Raw genomic sequence first — 19,632 nt, forward strand, 5'->3', positions numbered from 1 at the left:
TAGAGCCCTCGCTCGGAAAGCACTACGACAGGGGTATTACTGGCCAACGATGAAGGCAGATGCGATCGGGCTCGTCAAAAAATGCGACAAGTGTTAGAAGCACGCCACCATCCACCACTGACATGCCACCGACCTAAAGTACCTTACTAGCCCGTGGCCATTCGCACAATGGGGGATTGACTTACTCGGGCCATTCCCACCAGCTACAGGACAAAGGAGGTTCTTGGTGGTGGTGATCGACTATTTCACGAAGTGGGTCGAAGCTGAATCTCTTGCATCAATCACAGCCCGGAATGTGCAGAACTTCTTTTGGAAGAACATAGTTTGTCACTTTGGATTACCTCAGGTATTGATCTCTAACAATGGTAAGCAGTTTGAAGACATCAAATTCCAAAACTGGTGCCGAGACATGAGAATTCGGCAGAACTTCACCTCAGTGGCACACCCTTAGGCAAATGGTAAGACGGAAGTCATAAACAAAGCTATTCTCCACGGACTAAAGGCGCGACTAGATCAAGCTAAGGGACTATGGGCAGACGAGCTGCCCAGCGTATTGTGGGCCTATCGCACCATTGAAAAGACTGTCATAGGAGAAACCCCCTTTAATCTCACCTACGGCACCGAAGCAGTCATTCCAACTAAGATCGAAGTCCCTTCGCTAAGGGTAGAAGCGCATGATGACAGGGCGAATGAAGACGAGCTACGCACCAATCTCGACTTGCTTGAAGAAGTATGGGACCTTGCATACATCAGGACCATGACCTACCAACAAAGGGTAGCTCGGTACTATAACACGAGGGTCAAAAAGTGGACTCTCCGCATTGGCGACCTGGTTCTCTGTAAGGTTATGGTGCCTGAGCCCGGTGTTGGCAAGTTCGGTCCAAACTGGGAAGGACCCTACCAAGTAAAGCGAGTACTCGGGGAAGGAACGTACGATCTCGATACTCTGGAAGGGGATCAAGTACCTTAGGCATGAAATATTGACAATCTAAGGCAGCATTGCCTATAAATAACAGAGTGAACCACGAGTCACTCCCAGGGCTTAAGGGTCAAAACGCCAAGCTGTCAGAGACCTCGGTGCAATAAAAAACAGTCGCTCCTATGCCATGGGCGAACACCGAGAGCAGGCCATGGGCCTCTCAGGGCTCAAGGGCCAAAATGTCGAACTAACAGACTCCGACATAATAACCTATCCACCCCTATGACGCGAACAAATTCTAAGGAACTAAGACACCGAGCTGACCAAGGAGCTCGACACCATAGTACATGATGCATCGAGGGTGCAAGCAGACCAGTAGATTTCGTAACGCTTAGCTCACCTCGGCATACGACCAGAAGACTGTTCGAGCACATGCCTTACTATGCTTTACTGTCAGTCACTTTGGTGTACGCCAGAGGACAGTTCGAGCGCATGCCTTACTATGCCTCACTATCAATCACCTCAGTGCATGCCGCAAGACAGTTCAAGCATGTGCCTTACTATGCCCTACTATGTCAATCACCTCGCATACTCAACCATGATAGCTTAGATAAAACAACACTTGGGAAAGAAAGATCAATTTCATTAACAAGTAAGTTTTGTACAGTGAGCTTGCAAAAAAAAAAAAACAAACAAAAAATTACTACAAAGACTGAGCTCGCAGGCTTGGAATACAAGGACAATCACTTCGGGGGCTCTTCGTCTCCGCATGAGAACTCCTCAGGAGCTTTCATCTGGTCAGGGGTGTTCGCTTCTTTGTCACCATCCTCCTCCTCTGAATCCTGATCCTCTGTGGCTTGACGAGCTATTTAATCCATGATTCGCGAGGTGGTGATGACACTTGTGTCAAGCTCGAGGTACGTGTGCCTTATCAACCACCTGCTGAGCTTGAACCCCTTGCGGTAAGCCTCCCCCAAAATGGCATCAAACTTATCAGACTGGATGAACTCCGCGGTAGCCTTGACCTTCATCTCCTTTATCACTTGAGTGAAGATCTCGGTCTTCTCTTCGAGGTCCGCCTTGAGGAACTCCACCTCGTGCAGGAGGGCCTTCTTATTCTCCTTATGGCCTTCCGCCTCTACCTTGAGGGCGTCCAGCTCACCTCTCAGCACACCCTTCTCGTGTGTCAGCTCTTCTTTGAGGGCCTCCACCTCGCCCCTCAGCATGTCATTCTCTCGTGCTAGCTCGTCTCTTTCCGCCGTCAGCGCCGTAATAATATCCCTCTAGCCTCTGGCGTCGCTCTCCAACCGGTGGATTTGCTCGCGAGCTACCCACAGATCGGTATGGGTAGCATGGGAAGACTCCTCGGTGGTCAGAGGCCGCTTCAGGTTCCTCTTGGGCCGAAGAGCAAGGGCGTGCATGACGGAGTTTGCCTGACAAAGGAAGTTAGTTAGTATCGAAGAAAAGTACATATATATAAAAGAAAAGGAAAGGAAAAAGAAGAGAACTTACCACCATAGTGTGGGTGGCAGCCCGGGCCCCGAGCTGAGCAGGATTAAGCATATCAACCCAGACTGAGATTTCCTCGTTGTAAATGGCCCCTTTGCTTTTTCGAAGGCCGCACTGGGAGACCAAGATACTTCGGCCCCTGTTCAGGGTCCCCGAGCTGGAGACCGCTGTCTCGGCTGTGCGAATAGGCTCGGTGGAGACTTCGGCTGCTATGTCAGCAGCCCCGGTGGTGACCTCTGGCTCGGCTGCCGCCCTCATAGCGGGCTCGGCCAAAGTCTCGGGCTCCCTAGGTGGTATTTCCTCCTCCAAGTCAATAATCGGAGGAGCCCCAGGGAGCTCGGGCTTGGAGGTTGGAGTCGATGGAAGCTTGGACTCGGGAGTGGGGGCTAGAGGTGACTCGATACGGGCTCCCTTGGCAGCCCACTTCTTCCTTCCCTTCATGTGCTTGAAGAGCCGATCTCCCTTAAGTTTGTCTGCATCCATGGGACCTGCAACAGAGCTTGGCATTAGTACTCGAGTAAAAGAAAGGAGCAGGCTAGACAACTAAGGTACTAACTACCTACCCGGACTCAAGCCGGCCTGGATGAGCATACTCTCGGTGATGAAGTCCTTGAAACTACAACCGGCCTCAGCCCATGATTGGAATGTCTCCCTGGTCTTTGTGTCGAGGATGATGTCGGAGTCTTGGATAGCCACCCTCCTGTGAGTAGGGAAGGGCCACCCCACAGGGTTCCGGACTATGAAGTAGTCCTGCTTCCATGCCAGAATCTTGCTAGGAAGCTTATGCATCAACTTGAACCCCGGGCGAGGGGACAAGTAGTAAGCCCTTCTGTGCTCGGGGAGAACACATGAAGCACTCTTCTTGATGGTGAGGATAGAACATAATATGTCCAAGTTAAGGGGGAGGACATATTCGTACCAGAGGGAGATGTACCGACCATGTTACGGACCGAGTTCGGGTGAAGCTAGTCTATCGTAACATTGAAGTGGTTCAAGACCTCCACTATGAGTGGATGGAAGGGAAGGCGCAGCCCGACTATGAGCTACTCCCGAAAGATTACGACCTCGTCAGGGCCGTGCTCCCATGGGAAGTTACCCGCAGGAATACTGTAGGTGTACTCCCTTGGCAGGTTGTACTGTTGAATGAGTTGACGGAGCCTCTCCAAGGTCATAGTGGAAGGCCCAAACCTATCCGGCATCCGACCTCGGTGAGAGGTGGATGCCAAGTTGCACGAGGCCACCCGCGCCTCGGGGGACTAAACTTCGGTAGGGTTACCTTGAGTCAAGGCACCCACCTCGGGCTCATCTAACTGGCTATCGAAGGAAGACATAACGAAACCGAAGAAGAACTAGGTTGACTCACCGAAAAGAGATGGATCGGACTGGGAAAAACTGCCCTGAGCTGGAGGCTTTGGACGTGAGCTCAAAACTACTACTAAAGATTTGTGGCGAAGGAAAATGGCCAGGACCCCCGCTATTTATAGCCACTATACGCGGGCATCAACGGTTGAGATTGAAACCATCTGACAGTCCTCATGAAAACCGGTTGTGCGACCTTCGAGGCAAAAATAGTTTAGCGCATTTTTTGACATCCGCGGAGTCTATAACTCGCATGACGTCCGCTCGTAGACCGGTCCAACCTATGAGCTGACAGACAAGAAAGTTTAGACTCCGAGCCAAATCCACCCAGTAGACTGTGAACTCCCCACGCTAGGTCAACACCCCTAGCACGAGGAGTGGGGAGCAATTGATGTAGGGTGATTTGACAGTCTGGCCACTACTCGACGCAGCAAGCTCACCGAGGCCCGACCAAATGACTCGATGGGTGTGACAACTCGTCAAGAAGCAAGGCCCAACTCGCCCTAAACTTGAGGGTGGAACACACCCGAGCTCCCCCATGCAAAGGGACCCGAGCTCCCCCTATGGGACTCTGAGCTCTCCCTTCCTAAGAGGGAAGCACCCCAACTTTTGGCTAAGTGTTTCGAGGGAGAAAACACCTCGGGACAGCACCATTGAGACTCCTGTTGGTACTTGCTTAAGGCTCGCCTCTAGTGCAGGCATCTCGGTGCAAGGCAAACCTGCCCCAGGTGGTTCAATGTACAGTAGCTCGGCATACTGCAGGGAGATCTGCCTGACATCCGTGCCTACCTGACATTTGTGCCTACCGGATCCGGTGACAGTGCTCGGATCCCTTGCTAGGTGGCGTTCTGCCTACCGTCTCTGGAAGGCATGGCACGCTTGATGAGTCCGTAACTTGCAGCAGCAGCCTGCACCTGCCACTCCTGCCTTGGCAGTAATGGCTAGGGCAGCGGCGGTTACGCCTGATGTGATCGAGCTCCGGTATAAAAGGACCCCGACCCTCACGAAGCAAAGGTATTAAAGCTAGCACTTTCAACACTCTTAACTCTCTGTTTGAGTTTTCCTCAGAGTTCTAACTTAGCCATCGGAGTGTTCCTTCTGGGAACCCTTCACCTTCCTCTTCCTCTCAAGGGTTGTCCGTCACAGTTAGGAGCCAACTCTGAGCCAGGTAGGAGTGCCTAGATTGTGCTACATCACATAACATGCTTGCTATCGGAGGTGGTTAGAGATCCGATATTAATTATAGGAAAATTAGATGATATTTGAAAGGTATTTTTGTCTTTTTACATGATATTTAACATCCGTTAATAGTTTTGGACTAATTTAACAGTTTTTGAAAATTTGGGTGCTGCAGTGACACGATTTAGAGTTCAGGTACTAACATGACACTACCCCTAAATTATAGGTACTAATCTGGAATTTTCGAAAAACAGTGGTTTATATAATTGTTATAAGAGAAGGTCTTTTTTATAATTTTATTTACCTAAAAAAGCTGTTGTTGGCTCTTTTCTTTCCGAGACGAGGGGTTTGTAAACCTATACTAATCTGACGTTGGTTCTGCTGGACGGATAGAGAGAGTAGTGAGCAAGCGCGATTTGGAGAGTTGGGGATGGGAATTGGGTTGGGAGCATTAGGAATGCCATTCTTCATTTGGTGTGAACAGTCCTTGCTCGGCGAACGTTACATTTTCTGGCGATTTCCGGTACGCCTGCTTCTCCGATAACTAAGATTCGGTGGGTTTTTGGATCACCTCAGCAGCTGACGCCGGTGATTTTGGAGTCGAGTGCTTTCCATAGCTTGACAGATACTCGATTCCCGAAGAGAAGGCCCAGTGACAAACCTCGAAGGAAAAGGGCCAGCTTAAGACCACCAGGTTTGTCTCTTAACACATCCACTTTGAATTAAACAAATTGAGAAAATGGACTCATTAGAGAGCATGAACTATGGCAGTTTGATAATTTATTTGGAGATTTTCTTCCACCCTCATCCCTTTTTGAGGAACTTTAGTCTCTACTTGCATGATCAGAAATGGAATTGCTCTAGTATTTAAGTGCCTAAGTTGGATTTCTTTCAGGGGGTTGAGTTTTCATTATTTCTTCTGGTAGACAGTTGTTTGTATCAAAACACCAAAGCTTAGGTCTGTATACAGTCCACCCCTCCCAAGGCCTAGGTAAATGGGTAATGACCTTTGTCAGACATATTTTGTGTTCTTATTCGATACGACAAAGCTCTCAATTTTGTTAATCCTGATTTATTTAATCATGCAGACTCATATGCCTGGGTTCAGCATACACCTGGTGAGCCAATATCTGTAAGTAGACCCAACAAAAGGAGTGTGAAGGGAAAGAATTAGAAAAAACGCATGAGGCTGAGGAGGGCGTTTATACTGGTCTGTGTTTCTTTCTCAAAAGCCTACCTAGCTTCTAATCTGATGCGTAGAAACTGATTTTTTTTTTCTTTTTTCTTTTTTTTTTGGGATGGGGGGGGGGGGGTGTTAAGTTTTTCTATGTATGGATTCCAACTCATAATTACAGCATTTAGTTTGAAATTTCCTTTGTTACTTCATTTAACTTCCATCATTTGTTTCCGTGTTCATCCATACCAACGAAGTCTCAATTTGCAAACCTTACTACACACCAATCCTCGATTAGCATTGTTTCATTTGTATATATTGCCTTTGAATCTTCATGCTTATTAGTTCAAGAAATCCTTTGCTTTTAGATGGCTATGTGCAGATGTATGATCCATTATTCTTGATAGGGTGTTGATATTTGTAAATTTTGAGGAGGTGCAAGGAAATGAACTTGGGAGAGATATTTCGACATTTAAAAATGTATCCAGGACGATATCTTCTTGTAGGATGTTATGCCTAGACCTTAAAATGTTTTTGTATAGCTTCTGTCTTTTTCATGGATAAAATTTTCAGTTATCCATAGAAAAAGGGGGTTTCATCATCAATGCCATCTGATGCACATCAAAATATATCATGCAAGCACTTGAGGATGTATTAATTGCAATAGGGAAGGAGAGACTAGGTTTATTGTATCTGAAATAGTGTTGCATGGACATGGACACAGGAGTTGGAATCCATTGCATGCCCAAGAGTCTGATTCAGCAAGATGAGAAAAAATGGACTGAGAATATATATAGAAAAGTATACTATTAAAATGGTTCATATTTTTTGACTTCTGACATTATATACCTGCAAAATGGGTCTAAAACTTTGCTTTTCTTAAATCTTACTAAGTAATGTTTGATTTGAAAATGACATTCATTTTGTACATTAGCTGTTCATTTATGTTAAGTTAGCTAGGAGATAAAAAGGAAATGTGATGTACAAGTGTCCTACGAATACATTTAGGAAAGTCCATGCAAAACTGATTTGAAGATACTCAGCTCAGCTGCAATCCCAACTATTTGGGTTGGCTACATGAATCCTGTCCAGCTATTCTGCTCTATCAAGGGCAATGTTTTCTGTCACACTGTAAGTCCTTTGTTCATTCTTACCACTTCCGCCCATGTCTTCTTTGGCCTTTCTCTTGTTCTTTTGGCACCTTGTACTTGCACCAAATCATTCTGCATTGTGCAGTCATTAGTATGTAAAGATGACACCTTATGAATATCTTGTCCTATTCTTGCATGGTACCTTTAATTTGGCTTTCAATTGGGAATTCATTTTTTTCCTTTTTTTCTTAATTTTTGAAGGAATCATTGTTCCAGGAGAAATGTCTTTCTACTAGCCTCACAGTTACCGGATTCCTCTCACGGAAACATTGTCTTCGACTACTAGGCACGACGCCAAGTCGTTACTATGTTCACAGGGATGACAATGATGAAGATGAGAGGAAAAGAAAGAGAGAAGGACAAGAAGGGTATATATATTTCCACAAGAGCAGGGGTCAACACATTCTCACCAACCCACGAGTTCTTGACTCCATTGTTCGAAGGGCCGAGATTAGGCCCACTGATACAGTGCTTGAGATAGGGCCCGGAACTGGAAATCTCACTCTAAAGCTACTTGAGGTTGCTGAGAAAGTTTTTGCCGTTGAGATCGACAAACGGATGGTTGAAGTTCTCAACAATCGTGTTGCTGAATGTGGGCTTGAAGATCGACTCACCGTAAGATAATTGTTTATTATTCTACAAAATGTCTCAAAGAAACATATGAAGTTTTTACAATGATAGAAAGAAGCTAATCAAGGATTGGGATTTTTAGGTTATATGTAAAGATGCGCTGAAGATGGATTTCCCTCCATTTGATCTTATTGTTGCCAACATCCCTTATGGGATATCTTCACCTCTTATAGCGAAACTTGTATTTGGGGCCTACCCATTTCGAAGCGCCACACTTCTCCTTCAAAAAGAGTTTGCTCGACGCCTGTTGGCGAATCCTGGTGATTCTGCTTTCAATCGATTGGCTGTGAATGTAAAGTTGGTTGCCGAGGTGGAATTCGTGATGGATGTAAGCAAGAAGGACTTCATTCCTTGTCCAAAGGTCGATTCATCTGTTGTGAAGATTTGGCCGAAGACTAAGGTCCCTGATGTTGATATGCATGAATGGTGGGCTTTCACACGGACGTGTTTTAACAAGAAGAACAAGACATTGGGAGCTACTTTCAAGCAGAAGAAGAAAGTGGTTGAACTTTTGAGAAGGTCACAGATGATGGATTCCCGCAAAGACCATGTTGCCACTAGATACAATTATGATGACTATGATGACAAAGAAGAGCAAGAGGAGCAGAGCGATGGAGAACACTGTTTTCCATCCCCTTGCTCAGAAAAGGATTTGGTTTCTTTCAAAGAAATGATTGTTGAGGTTCTAAAGGCAGGTGGATTTGAAGCGAAGAGGCCTTCAAAACTATCTATCGAGGAATTGTTGCATCTGCTCTCGCTGCTCAACCAAGCTGGAATTTATTTTAATGATCGAACTAAAGGAAAGGATGTAAGCAATGAAGGATTTGTGGCATCTTATAGTCCTTAAACAACAGTTTGCATTCTTTGTTGGTAAAAGCGGTGGAACTCGTACGCCTGATGGATGAATCTCAAATTTCAGTTTCTAGCCATTAGGAATATAGTTTACAAACTACAATGGGACCAAAGAGAGTGTGTGGAAATTGGACTCATCCAAAACATTGGGCTCACTAACTGGTTTAGTCCTTGGGCAAGTTTATGCATTTCCTCTTCAAAGCAATATGAAATGAATCGTGATTCGTGAATGATAGTTTGGTTATTTTACGTAAATAGGTTTCGCTGCCTACTCATAAACTTGTATTAATTGTTATTACGACTTTTGACTGTTTCTACTTTTCTAAGTGATTCTCAAATCCTAAGAGATCTTCTAGGCTAAAAATTGAAGTAACGAATTGGGTGTTGGAAGCACTCTCTAGTCTCCACCAGATTGAAAAAATATTCTGTATATGTAATAACTACATGAACCAAATGATATATAGATCATGGCTTCAAAAATCAGAATTTCTGGGTTATCAAGAAATTACTTCTTGAATTCTGAACAAGTTGAATGGGTTAGGGAAATTACATAAATCAAAACTGATTAGCAACACACCCAACTCTTCAGGACTTCAACAGGGCCAAGGAAAGAATCGAATTAAAAGATAAGGAAATAGAAAGAATTAATGATGAAATCTCTGTAGAATCTTTTGAGCTTGTTTCATCTTCAACATTTGGGTATTGGAATTAATCGAATATATCAAGATGATCTCAAGACAACCCATGTTCATGGCAAGTCTCATTATCGGCTGAAGCAATAGCGCCCGAAGTCGATAACTACACTGCGAAAGGCCGGTGGTGCAACAAGGAATCTGAAACTTTCTTGGATTTGATTGGACAGATGCCACCACCATTGTTGGGTCTGTTTGTACATCCTGAACGTTCAAAAGGTGTCGCTGGGCCTTGCTGGAGGGATTGATGCTGAAGCACTGTGTTTCTATCCAGAAGTCTTGTTGCCACAAGCGTTCGGAAAATTGAAAGCAAGATGATGAGAATGGTGGCAATCATGGTTTTTAAAAATGAACCGGTGAGGGGTCCAGTTACCTGTTCAAATAGTCCGATCGTTCGATTCGAATGATCAGCCAAAACCGTTCGAATGATTAACCGGCAGATTCAGCGAGATTTACTGACCAAAATCAATAGTTTTGGAGGGAAAAAGTGGTTTTGGAGGAAAACGGAACCGGTCATTCCCAGTTTTGCCGGTCCGATCCAATTTTGAAAACAGTGGTGGCAATTATTTATATATAATGAAATAAGCCAAGCCAAGTCTTGTGTGTGATAAAACAATTGAATGAAAGACAGTAATTATATATACATCTGGGCCTAAAGCTTCTTCAAAATGGAAAGAAAAAGGAAATAGAGAAAATTTAGTGAAGTGTTTTGATAATTTAATACCTTCCGTCACCTGATTTAACGGTTGAGGGGGTATTTATCACAACGTAAAGGTTCAGGGGTCTATATTACAAATTATAGAGTCAGCCTTTTTCACTGACCCCAACCCCTTAATACAAGGGGGTTCTTGTAATTTACCCTATTTATAAAAATGCCATTGACATATCAATACAAAATAACTACATTGATCAACCAAAGTAAAAAAAAAAAAAAGACATCTTTGAAGTTCCAAGGTGAACGTGACATTCCTTCAATCCATCCTCAAATGGATGAGATCGGATTGGATTTCCTGCACTCGGTTTGCTATGTTCCACTTCCATTCACCTCATTACAATTACAAATTAGCTATACACAAAATTGGGGTTCCCTTGTGCGAATTTGAGAAACAATGTATTTTAACCCTGTTATTTCATTTGTTCTTGTTGATATTTCAAAAGCAAAACTATAAAATAAAATGAAGGAGATCTAGATTTATGATCAATGGGGAATTTATAAAATAAAGACTCCCAAATCTCAGATTGACGATGATATCATGGTGCTGTCACAAGTTTAGAGATTAGAAACATTACAGTTTGTAGAAACTACTCCAAATCCATTTCTAAGAACATATGTTTCTCTAATATATTTCTAACATCGAATAAAATCCTGGTATGGGGTTCTCCGGCTTTTTTCACCACCAGAATTAGGGGGAATCGGAAGCCAAAACCATTGATCACGATTGGTTAATTTTAGGGTCTAAGGTTAAGAGGATGTCTACCATTGAGTATTGACCACGGCGAACCTGGTTCGTAAACCACTAGATACTCTAGTAGAGATGGGAAAAGATTGATGTATGGGGCTGATAATCCGAGAATACTTCAATTATATCAAAATCCCACAACACCCATCCTCTGTAGCAATACTGCAAGTGATGTCACAAGTCATCGAGTTCATCATGGTGGAATACTTTGTTTGCGCACAACGGCACAAGTTGTTCCTGCCATGGTTTTTTAGCTTCTGGAGATAGGAATGGAGGAGAGGGAAGAAGAAAGAGAGGACGAAAAGAGAAAAAAGGAAGAAGAAAGAAAAGATAGAGAGAAGTCGATAGAGAAGGAGAACATGAGGTATTGGTGAAGCTTCCCGATGCTCTCTGGTTGTTGAGTTGGGGAAGAAGATGAATAGACTCCTTTTTTTCACCTTATTTTAGTTTAAAAAAATGTTACGGTAACTTTCATTTTCTTCTGCATGTGAGTTGGGGTATCCATGTGAACTTACTACATGTTTCAATCGAGTCCGGATCTCCTGCCCGTACAAACTCTGCCCACTTTTACCCGCATAAAATCGCAGTCACACATGGATAACATCTCATCCTCTTACATAGTATTATGCATGGTGAGATGCTCCCAATTCATGGGGGTAGTGTGTTGTGGGTAGACGTGGGCAGAGTTCTTGTGGGCAGGTGATTCGGTGTCGTTCCAATTTGGTTTGAAGTGCACACCTGCACATACCAAACTGAGTACAGGAAATCCAAGTCTAGGTTCCAAATGGATGGGTAATTCTAAAAACATAACCAATTATCTTGGGAGTCTGAATTTGCTCCTCACAAAATGCTCCTCATACCAATCTTACATCCCAACTGCATTGGGAACATTGACAACGAACATGTATGAAACATGGGGGAGATGTTCTCAATGCGAGCTGCAATTAGGGGTGTGAGAACTGAACTAAACCGAACCGACCCTATATGCTTTAAGTAATTACTAAGTAGTCCCTATTCAACCCTACTCTTCTACTCCCTATCATAATTAACTTTAAATTTAAGTAAAGTTATTTATTAATTTTTTGGGTTCAGCAAGCATTGATGTGAAGGAGTCTTGGAAATTGGAATGGACATACATGCTGGATTTTTTAAGTATTCACTCTTCAATTTTGGAAAGAGAAAAAAGAGAGGTTAAATAAAGTTATTTATTACCATTGTTAGTTTATTTATTACATTTTTGGGTTTTGCAAGCATTTAGAGGTGTCCATGAAAAACTAAAAAACCAAAAAGTCGAACCGAACCGATCAATTTGGAATTTTTGAAAAACTAAAGGACCAGTTCGATTTTCGGTTAACCTACAAAAACTGGAAATTAACTGAACCGACTGGTATATGTATATTACATATATATTTTTAATATATGTCACATATTTTCTATATATTATATATATATATATATATATATTCATTATATATATATAAGTATATACTTATATTATATTTATAATAATCTATTTATAAATATAATATATATCATTTATTATGTATAATATAATATTATACATATATCTATATAAGATATATTATAAATATAAAAAATCGAAAAATCGAAGAATCGAACTGATCAAAAACCAAAACCGGCGGACCGGTTAACTTGGTTTCAGTTTGGAGAAATGGAAAAAATGGTACTATTAGTTCGATTTGCAAAAATTGCTCATGGTTCGTTTAACCAAACTGTGGACACCCCTACAAGCATTGCTGTCAAGTACTCTTGGAAATTGGAATTGAGAGACAACTATTGGAGTCTTCACTCTTTAGTTTTGAAAAGAGAAAAAAAGAGAGGTTAAATAAACCAACTAGACCGATAAACCGACCCTTTTGTTTCAAGGTCGATTGGTTTCAATTTAGTCAATAAAAAAACCTACTATGTTGGATCAGTTGAAGAAAATGACTCAAATCGACCCAACCCAACCTGTGAACACTCCTAATTGCAATGTGTGTGAGGAGCAAACCTACATTCTTATCTCAAGGTTGACACAAAGGTCATATATGTTCTTGTACAAACCCGTTCATGGGATCGGGCTGGACTTTGCCTCTTCACTAATAGAACATGTTTAGGCTTGAGCCCGAGACTATCGGGCTTAGATCTTGACTCTCCGAGAGCTTGAAGTATAACCGGGAAATTGATAAAAAATTGTATCTTTATTGTTTACTCAACAACAAAATTGATTTATTTATATTAAACTACCTCAAAACCCAAAAAATATTGAAAGATCTCATTATGACTTGAAAAAAAGAAGAGGAACAAAGAAAAAAAATAAAGTATTTTTATTATATAAAATATTATTTGGGCTCAACTTGGATTAGGGCCATGCTTTTTTGAGAAAGCTTGAGCTTGGTCTAAAAAAAGTTAGGTGTAGTGTTTTAGGCCTAAGCCTAAGTCCATGGGCCTAAAATCATGTCCAAGCTCGAGAAAATGGTCTAGGCCGGACTGGCCTATCGGACTACCTAACCCAGGATATTATCGTCCAGTGTTCGGATATGGTCCTCCCTCTTAATACACGATCCCAACAGATATTGCACCCGAAAACAGATCCAAACTCTCCCTCTCTCCCCAACAGACATTCCCCTTTTTAGGGGTGTAACTTGGGTGGGCCCAACCCGAGCCCAAACTGGCCTAGCCGAAAATTTTACTTGGGCTAGGTTAGGTATATGTAAAATTTGCATATATATATATATATATATTTACATATATACATGAACATATGTATACATATTTGGGTTCGACTAGATATGATATCATAAAAACGTCTAACTAGTCAACTGGAATCATAAACATGGTAGCCCATTAGGTGTTATTTATCAAAATTCATGGGTGGGTTTTGATTGGCCAAAACTCTTTCCATACGATATCTTTTCCACATCATAGATTTTTTCCAGGGTTCGACTATGATATCAAAAAGATATGATATATAAAAATCTTTTGATGAGCCAACTAGAATCATAAACGTGATAGCCGGGAAGGTGTTATTTATCAAAATTCATATGGATTTTAATTGGTCAAAACTCTTCCCATACCATATCTTTTCTGCATCATAGATTTTCCTTATATATATATATAATTTTAGAACTGATTTATTGACTAACTCAAGCAGGGCCAAGGGCCTAGGGCCGAATTCAACTTGAATGCATCAAATTAAAATAAAGACCAAATTTAAATTAGAAAAATCGGACTTCACCTCGGACTCCGTCTTAAGCTCAAATTTTAGGTCGGGCCCGAATTGACCATAAACCCTGCCCAATCCACCCCTACCTTTTTTTTTTGTCTCTACCCAGTAGGCCAGTACCCACCACCCACACGAGCCGTCTTAAGAGTGACAAAGACCCTGAGAAATAGGGTCCTCCTAAATTTTTTCTCCGTAGTTTCTTTTATAGCCTCCTAAATTCCTTCTCCCTGATCCATTTTCATCAATCCAACTTTTGAGTGAGACTCTGAGAGAGGTTGCTTCCAAAGCTGGTAATTGGTAAAGCTTAATTTGTACATTATTACATCAACGTTGTTTTTATATGGAGATTTTGATAAAATGAATATTGGTAATTTTCAGATAATTTAAGGTAAATAATAAAATTCCTCTCTCCTTCCCTTCTGTTATTAGTTTATTACAGTCAGCCGAGGATTTGGATCTGGCCGCTTCGGTTACTCAAATCTCCGGTAACCGACATTGGCAGAAACCCCGGGTTTCAGAACTCGGAAAACGCCATGAGAGTAACTGTGAGGTCTAGCGAAGATGCAGTTAGCGGAACCAAAGATGCCGAGTCACTCTTCCGAGGGAAGCCGATCTCTGAAATCCGAAAAGTGGAGGCGGCAACTAAGAAGGAGATTGAAGAGAAGAAAGAAGAGCTCCGACAACTCATCGGAAACCGGTATCGCGATCTAATCGATTCCGCGGACTCTATTGTTCACATGAAAGCTTCATGCGAGTCGATCTCATCCAACATTTCCATGATTGACCAAGGAATTCGTTCGCTCTCTGCCGCCGCCGCCGCTGATACTCCTAAATTAAGCACTAATCCGGCAAGGGCCAGAGTTTACGGGATTGCCAGCCGTGTCAAATACCTCGTCGATACGCTGGAGAACATATGGGGTTGTCTGGATGAGTCAATGTTTCTAGAGGCCTCCGCTAGGTACCTTTGGGCTAAGGAGGTTCACGACATTATGGTGAGTAGAGGTGCGGATAGGGATTTTTTGTCGAATTTTCCGTTGCTTAAGCACCAGTGGCAGATCGTCGAGAGCTTCAAGGGTCAAATTTCACAGAGGAGCCGGGAGAGATTGATGGATTCTGGACTCGGCGTTGGAGCTTATGCGGATGCTCTGGCTGCTGTTGCTGTCATTGATGAGCTCGACCCGAAGCAAGCTCTGCGTCTGTTCCTTGATTCGAGAAGGTCGTGGATCTCTCAGAGATTAGGTGCCTGTGTGACTGGTAATTGTGATTCTGGTTCTGTAATTCTGCTCTTTTGTGAAATCGTGAGGATAATTCAGGTTAGTCTAGGACAAGTAGGGGAACTGTTTCTGCAAGTTTTGAATGACATGCCTTTATTTTATGAAACTATATTGAGTTCACCACCCGATTCTCAATTGTTTGGGGGAATACCAAATCCCGAGGAGGAGGTGAGATTATGGAAATTGTTTAGGGAGGAACTTGAGTCTGTGATGGTGATGCTTGATCGGGATTTCATTTCTCAAGCTTGTTCAACTTGGTTGAGGAATTGTGGTGAAGAGATTGTTAGTAAGATAAATGGGAAGTATTTGATTGATGTCATTGGGAGTGGGCAAGAACTTGCATCGGCTGAGAGACTGATCCGAGATACATTGGATAGTCGGGAGGTTCTGGAAGGGAGTTTGGATTGGCTGAGGTGTGTTTTTGGTTCTGAGATCGAGTCACCTTGGAACAGAGTCCGGGAACTTCTTTTGGCAAATAATGAAGATCTTTGGGATGAAATATTTGAGGATGCTTTTGTTCGGAGGATGAAAGATATTGTTGACTCAGGATTCAAGGACTTGAGCACATTTATTAACATAAGGGATTCGATTCGAGCCATTTCACTTTCAGAAGAGCAGATTGGTTTCCTGGCATACTTGAATAGACCTTCTACAGGTGGTGGGGTGTGGTTTTTGGAGTCAAACACTAAAAAGTGTGGCACAGGATCTAGGTTTGAAGCAACAGTAAATGAGAATGATTTCCGCAGCTGTCTCAATGCCTATTTTGGACCTGAAGTTAGTCAAATTAGATATACAGTAGATAGTAGATGCCAGACTGTTTTGGAGGATTTGCTGTGCTTCTTAGAATCCCAAAAGGCAGCTATAAGGTTGAAGGAGCTAGCACCATATCTACAAGATAAATGTTATGAAAGCATTTCAACCATACTTAAGGGACTTGAACATGAGGTTGAACACTTGTCTGCATTTCTAGATGAAGGAAGTAAGGGACCAGGCTCTGAGCCACCAGCTATAATTGTTGAGAGATCTCTATTCATTGGAAAACTCTTGTATGCATTACAGAATCACTCTAGTCATATACCACTGATACTTGGTTCTCCAAGGCAATGGGCCAATAAAACAGTAAGTGCTGTTTTTGGCAAGTTACCATCTATTTTAAGGCCATCTAGTGTGACCCTTGATTCCCCTATTTATGATAATATCAAAAGGCAAATGCTCAATAGCCCTAGAAAAACTTCATTGGCTACTGCTGCAATCTTTGGGCTAAATGACAATACCCATCCACGATTTGAAGAACTTAGCATGTTTTCACAAGATCTTTGCATTAGGGCTCACAACTTGTGGATATTGCGGGTGTCCGATGAGTTAGCAGTTATACTGCACAGGGATCTAAAAAGTGATGATGCATTATCTGCAACAACTTCTTTGAGAGTAAGTGATTCTACTTGGATCTCTTTATCCCATTTGTGCTTGTGCTTTATTTATTTGTCCTTTTAGATGTGCTGCCTTCTATGTCCCAGTTGTCCCTCTCTTAAGCTTACTATCTTCTTTTGCATACACCTTGGATAAGGCTAACTAAGGGTGTGTTACAGAATAAAAAAAAATATTTAGGGGCCTCACCTAAGAGCTAGCTTTTAGGTTGAATGGTTCCTTGACATGGTATTGGAATCTGTTTGATCACGTGGTCTAGTGTTTGATTCTTGTTGCCCCCATTATAATTATTTAAGTTTCAGCACAATGTACAGTGGCCTGTGCTTGTCCGTGCAAGCCTGATGAATGGTTCCTTGACATGGTATTGGAATCTGTTTGATCACGTGGTCTAGTGTTTGATTCTTGTTGCCCCCATTATAATTATTTAAGTTTCAGCACAATGTACAGTGGCCTGTGCCCCATCACGCAAAAGTCCATTGGGTTTGAAGCATGGACACACAGGCCCGCCCATACCCTGTGCTGAAATTTAATTAATTATAATGGGGGCGACAAGGATTGAATACCATTCCACTTGGTCAAACGGATTCTGATACCATTGTCAAGGAATTGCTCAACCTAAATGCTTAAGCTGTTAGGCATCCCTCAATAGGTTTTTATTCTTTGACAGGGTGCAACTTGCGGCTTGGGTCAGATTAACCCAAGCCCAACCCAAGATGCAAACCTTGGGCTCAGGCATCACCCAACACAAAGTCAAGCTCGGGTTTACCAATACCAACCCAGACCCAACCTAAGCTTAACCCAAGACAAGGGCCAGTTCAGGCTCAGGTTGGGTGGGGCTGCACAGGTTGGTTGGGTTTGAAAGAATTAATATATTTTTTGTACAACCATTTTCAGTCATCTCTGCTTTACCACACAACCACTCACAGAACCAGCACACTTGTCTAACCTGTGAAAATAGCTCTCCTCGAACCTTCAAATAAAGGGTCTTCACAAAGTGACCATCAAATCTGACTGCTCCAATAGATTTCTCAGGCTTGGTCTCTGGTGAGAATAGAAATCCAAGATCTGAGAATAGAAATATAAAAAAAGAAAAGAAAAGAACAAGAGAACGGGAGAAGAGAAAGATTAGCAGGTTTCTGGTCCTCTACTACTCTGATACCATATGATTAATGGTGACTTGAAGTAGGAAATGTAGAAGAGAATGAATTCTGCCACTTGAAGAGAAATCTTCTAACCATGTTCAATGGAAACCTATGATTCATTAGTCATAGAAGACAGAAGGCCAGAAATAATGAGACTTATGATTCATTACTAATAAAATTGAGTTTACATCTTTACCCCTGTTTAGTAAAATATTAGGACAGGAGTGTCCTTACATTAGGAAGAGAAAATACCAAACTACCTTTCCACTCATATGTGTTGATTATACACACTTTCTAACAGTCCCCATTCAATAATCCACTTTATTTTTTCTTTTTTTTGATAATTTTCAAGAATCTACTTTTAACTTTATAAGGGGCCTTTGTTTACAACAGTGATCCTTCAAAAGCAAACATACAAGTCATCATCTTTATTGTATTTGATACTTTTGATAAATAAGGGACATGTACTTTCAATATTTTTCCACACTAGGCACCCATATGATATAGGTATAGCGGTATAGCCACAACATATTAATCAATGTACTGCTATTTAACCAAAACATTTGATTAACATATTGCTATTTAACCCAAATATTTAATTAATGTATTGCTGTTGGTGGTCACATGCATAGAAGACCACCAACAGCACCCATATGAAGCACCTATCTGTTGCAAGTTGAAGGGGCTAGAAAGGCTTGGCGTAGACTGAAAAGGACATGGGTCGAGGTAGTTAGAAATGATTTAAGTGCCCTTAATTTAACACTGGATATGGCATCAAACAGAATGGAATGGTGAAACAGGATTCATGTAGCCGCTTCCATATAGTTGGGACAAGGCTTGGATGATGATGGTGATGATGAGTTATTAGAAATGACTAAGATAGGGAAGTGAAAACTAGTGGTTTTTCTTTTTTCTGGAATTGTCAAAGAGAAAGCCACCAAATCATTGGCTTCTTCTGGCTTATAAGAGAAGATGGTTGTTTGTATGAAGGAGAGCATTTTTTATATCGTAGCTATTAGATTTATTATTACTGAAAGCCCTGTTTTCAGTGTACCTAAGAAGGAATTACTAAATAATTCTACCTGTTCTTCTAGTTTTTATTGTTATGGATTTATACATTGTTTTCTCAGAATCATATTCAGTTTTTTTTTTTTTTTTTTTTTTTTATATTTATGTATATGCAGCTTACTTATCAAAGAAAACTGGTTGCATTTCCTGTATTTTGTGCAGGGCTGGGAAGAAACTATAGTCAAGCAAGAGCAGTCTAATGAAGGGCATCCAGAGATGAAAATAGCACTTCCTTCCATGCCTTCTCTCTATATTACCTCTTTTCTGTTCCAATCGTGTAAAGAAATTCATCGTGTTGGGGGTCATGTCCTTGACAAATTAATACTTAGGAAATTTGCATTGAAGCTCTTGGAAAAGGTTAGCATAATCGGATTTCATCTTGGTCTTCTGTAATTTATGACAATATATCAATTTGTCTGCGAGTTTCACTTTTGTTAGATTCAGACCTTGATTGGTGTTGGTTTAGTATGTTGATTCTTTTGAAGAATTCAAGTTTTCCCAATAGGTTGATCGATGGGTTTACTCTTTTGATTAATTCAAGTTTTCCCAAAACATTGATTGATGAGGTT

The 19,632-nt window shown here is 41.8% G+C and overlaps 2 protein-coding genes across 6 annotated transcripts in view; both read left to right on the plus strand.

Annotated features, from left to right (window-relative positions):
- The first annotated feature begins 5,268 nt into the window (after positions 1-5,268).
- DIM1B (Ribosomal RNA adenine dimethylase family protein) lies at positions 5,269-9,028 on the plus strand. 4 transcript variants are annotated; one of them, XM_088976955.1, is made up of 4 exons: positions 5,269-5,660; positions 6,055-6,176; positions 7,493-7,906; positions 8,004-9,028. In XM_088976955.1, exons 2-4 carry the CDS (start codon positions 6,150-6,152, stop codon positions 8,766-8,768), a joined length of 1,206 nt encoding a protein of 401 aa, XP_088833081.1. In that variant the 5' UTR covers positions 5,269-5,660; positions 6,055-6,149; the 3' UTR covers positions 8,769-9,028. The 4 variants fall into 4 exon arrangements, with proteins under 4 accessions (XP_088833081.1, XP_088832093.1, XP_088831422.1 ...); XM_088975967.1 differs by lacking the exon at positions 6,055-6,176 and adding an exon at positions 7,128-7,271 and having other exon boundaries at positions 5,521-5,660; XM_088975296.1 differs by lacking the exon at positions 5,269-5,660 and adding an exon at positions 7,128-7,271 and having other exon boundaries at positions 6,056-6,176.
- A 5,292-nt stretch (positions 9,029-14,320) lies between these two features.
- The window catches only part of LOC148873502 (conserved oligomeric Golgi complex subunit 1-like), a 37,144-nt gene continuing 31,832 nt past the window's right edge, over positions 14,321-19,632 (plus strand). The window contains exons 1-3 of one of the 2 annotated variants that reach the window (XM_088965336.1): positions 14,321-14,441; positions 14,581-16,853; positions 19,226-19,420. In XM_088965336.1, coding sequence (XP_088821462.1) covers positions 14,685-16,853; positions 19,226-19,420 — 2,364 coding nt within the window. In that variant the 5' untranslated portion in view covers positions 14,321-14,441; positions 14,581-14,684. Of the gene's footprint in view, positions 16,854-19,225; positions 19,421-19,632 lie in introns of both variants that reach the window. The other variant, XR_016105225.1, reaches the window with a different exon arrangement.

Source organism: Nelumbo lutea, chromosome 1, assembly GCF_056320005.1.
Source record: "Nelumbo lutea isolate HS-2025 chromosome 1, American lotus-T2T, whole genome shotgun sequence".
NCBI lineage: Eukaryota > Viridiplantae > Streptophyta > Magnoliopsida > Proteales > Nelumbonaceae > Nelumbo > Nelumbo lutea.

Bases quoted from the DNA above. Each gene is read 5' to 3' on its own strand.
- DIM1B (XM_088975967.1), top strand. From the start codon at position 7,218: ATGAATCCTGTCCAGCTATTCTGCTCTATCAAGGGCAATGTTTTCTGT. The intron at 7,272-7,492 runs GTAAGTCCTTTG...TAATTTTTGAAG, and splicing joins GCAATGTTTTCTGTCACACT to GAATCATTGTTCCAGGAGAA. The intron at 7,907-8,003 runs GTAAGATAATTG...TGGGATTTTTAG, and splicing joins GGCTTGAAGATCGACTCACC to GTTATATGTAAAGATGCGCT.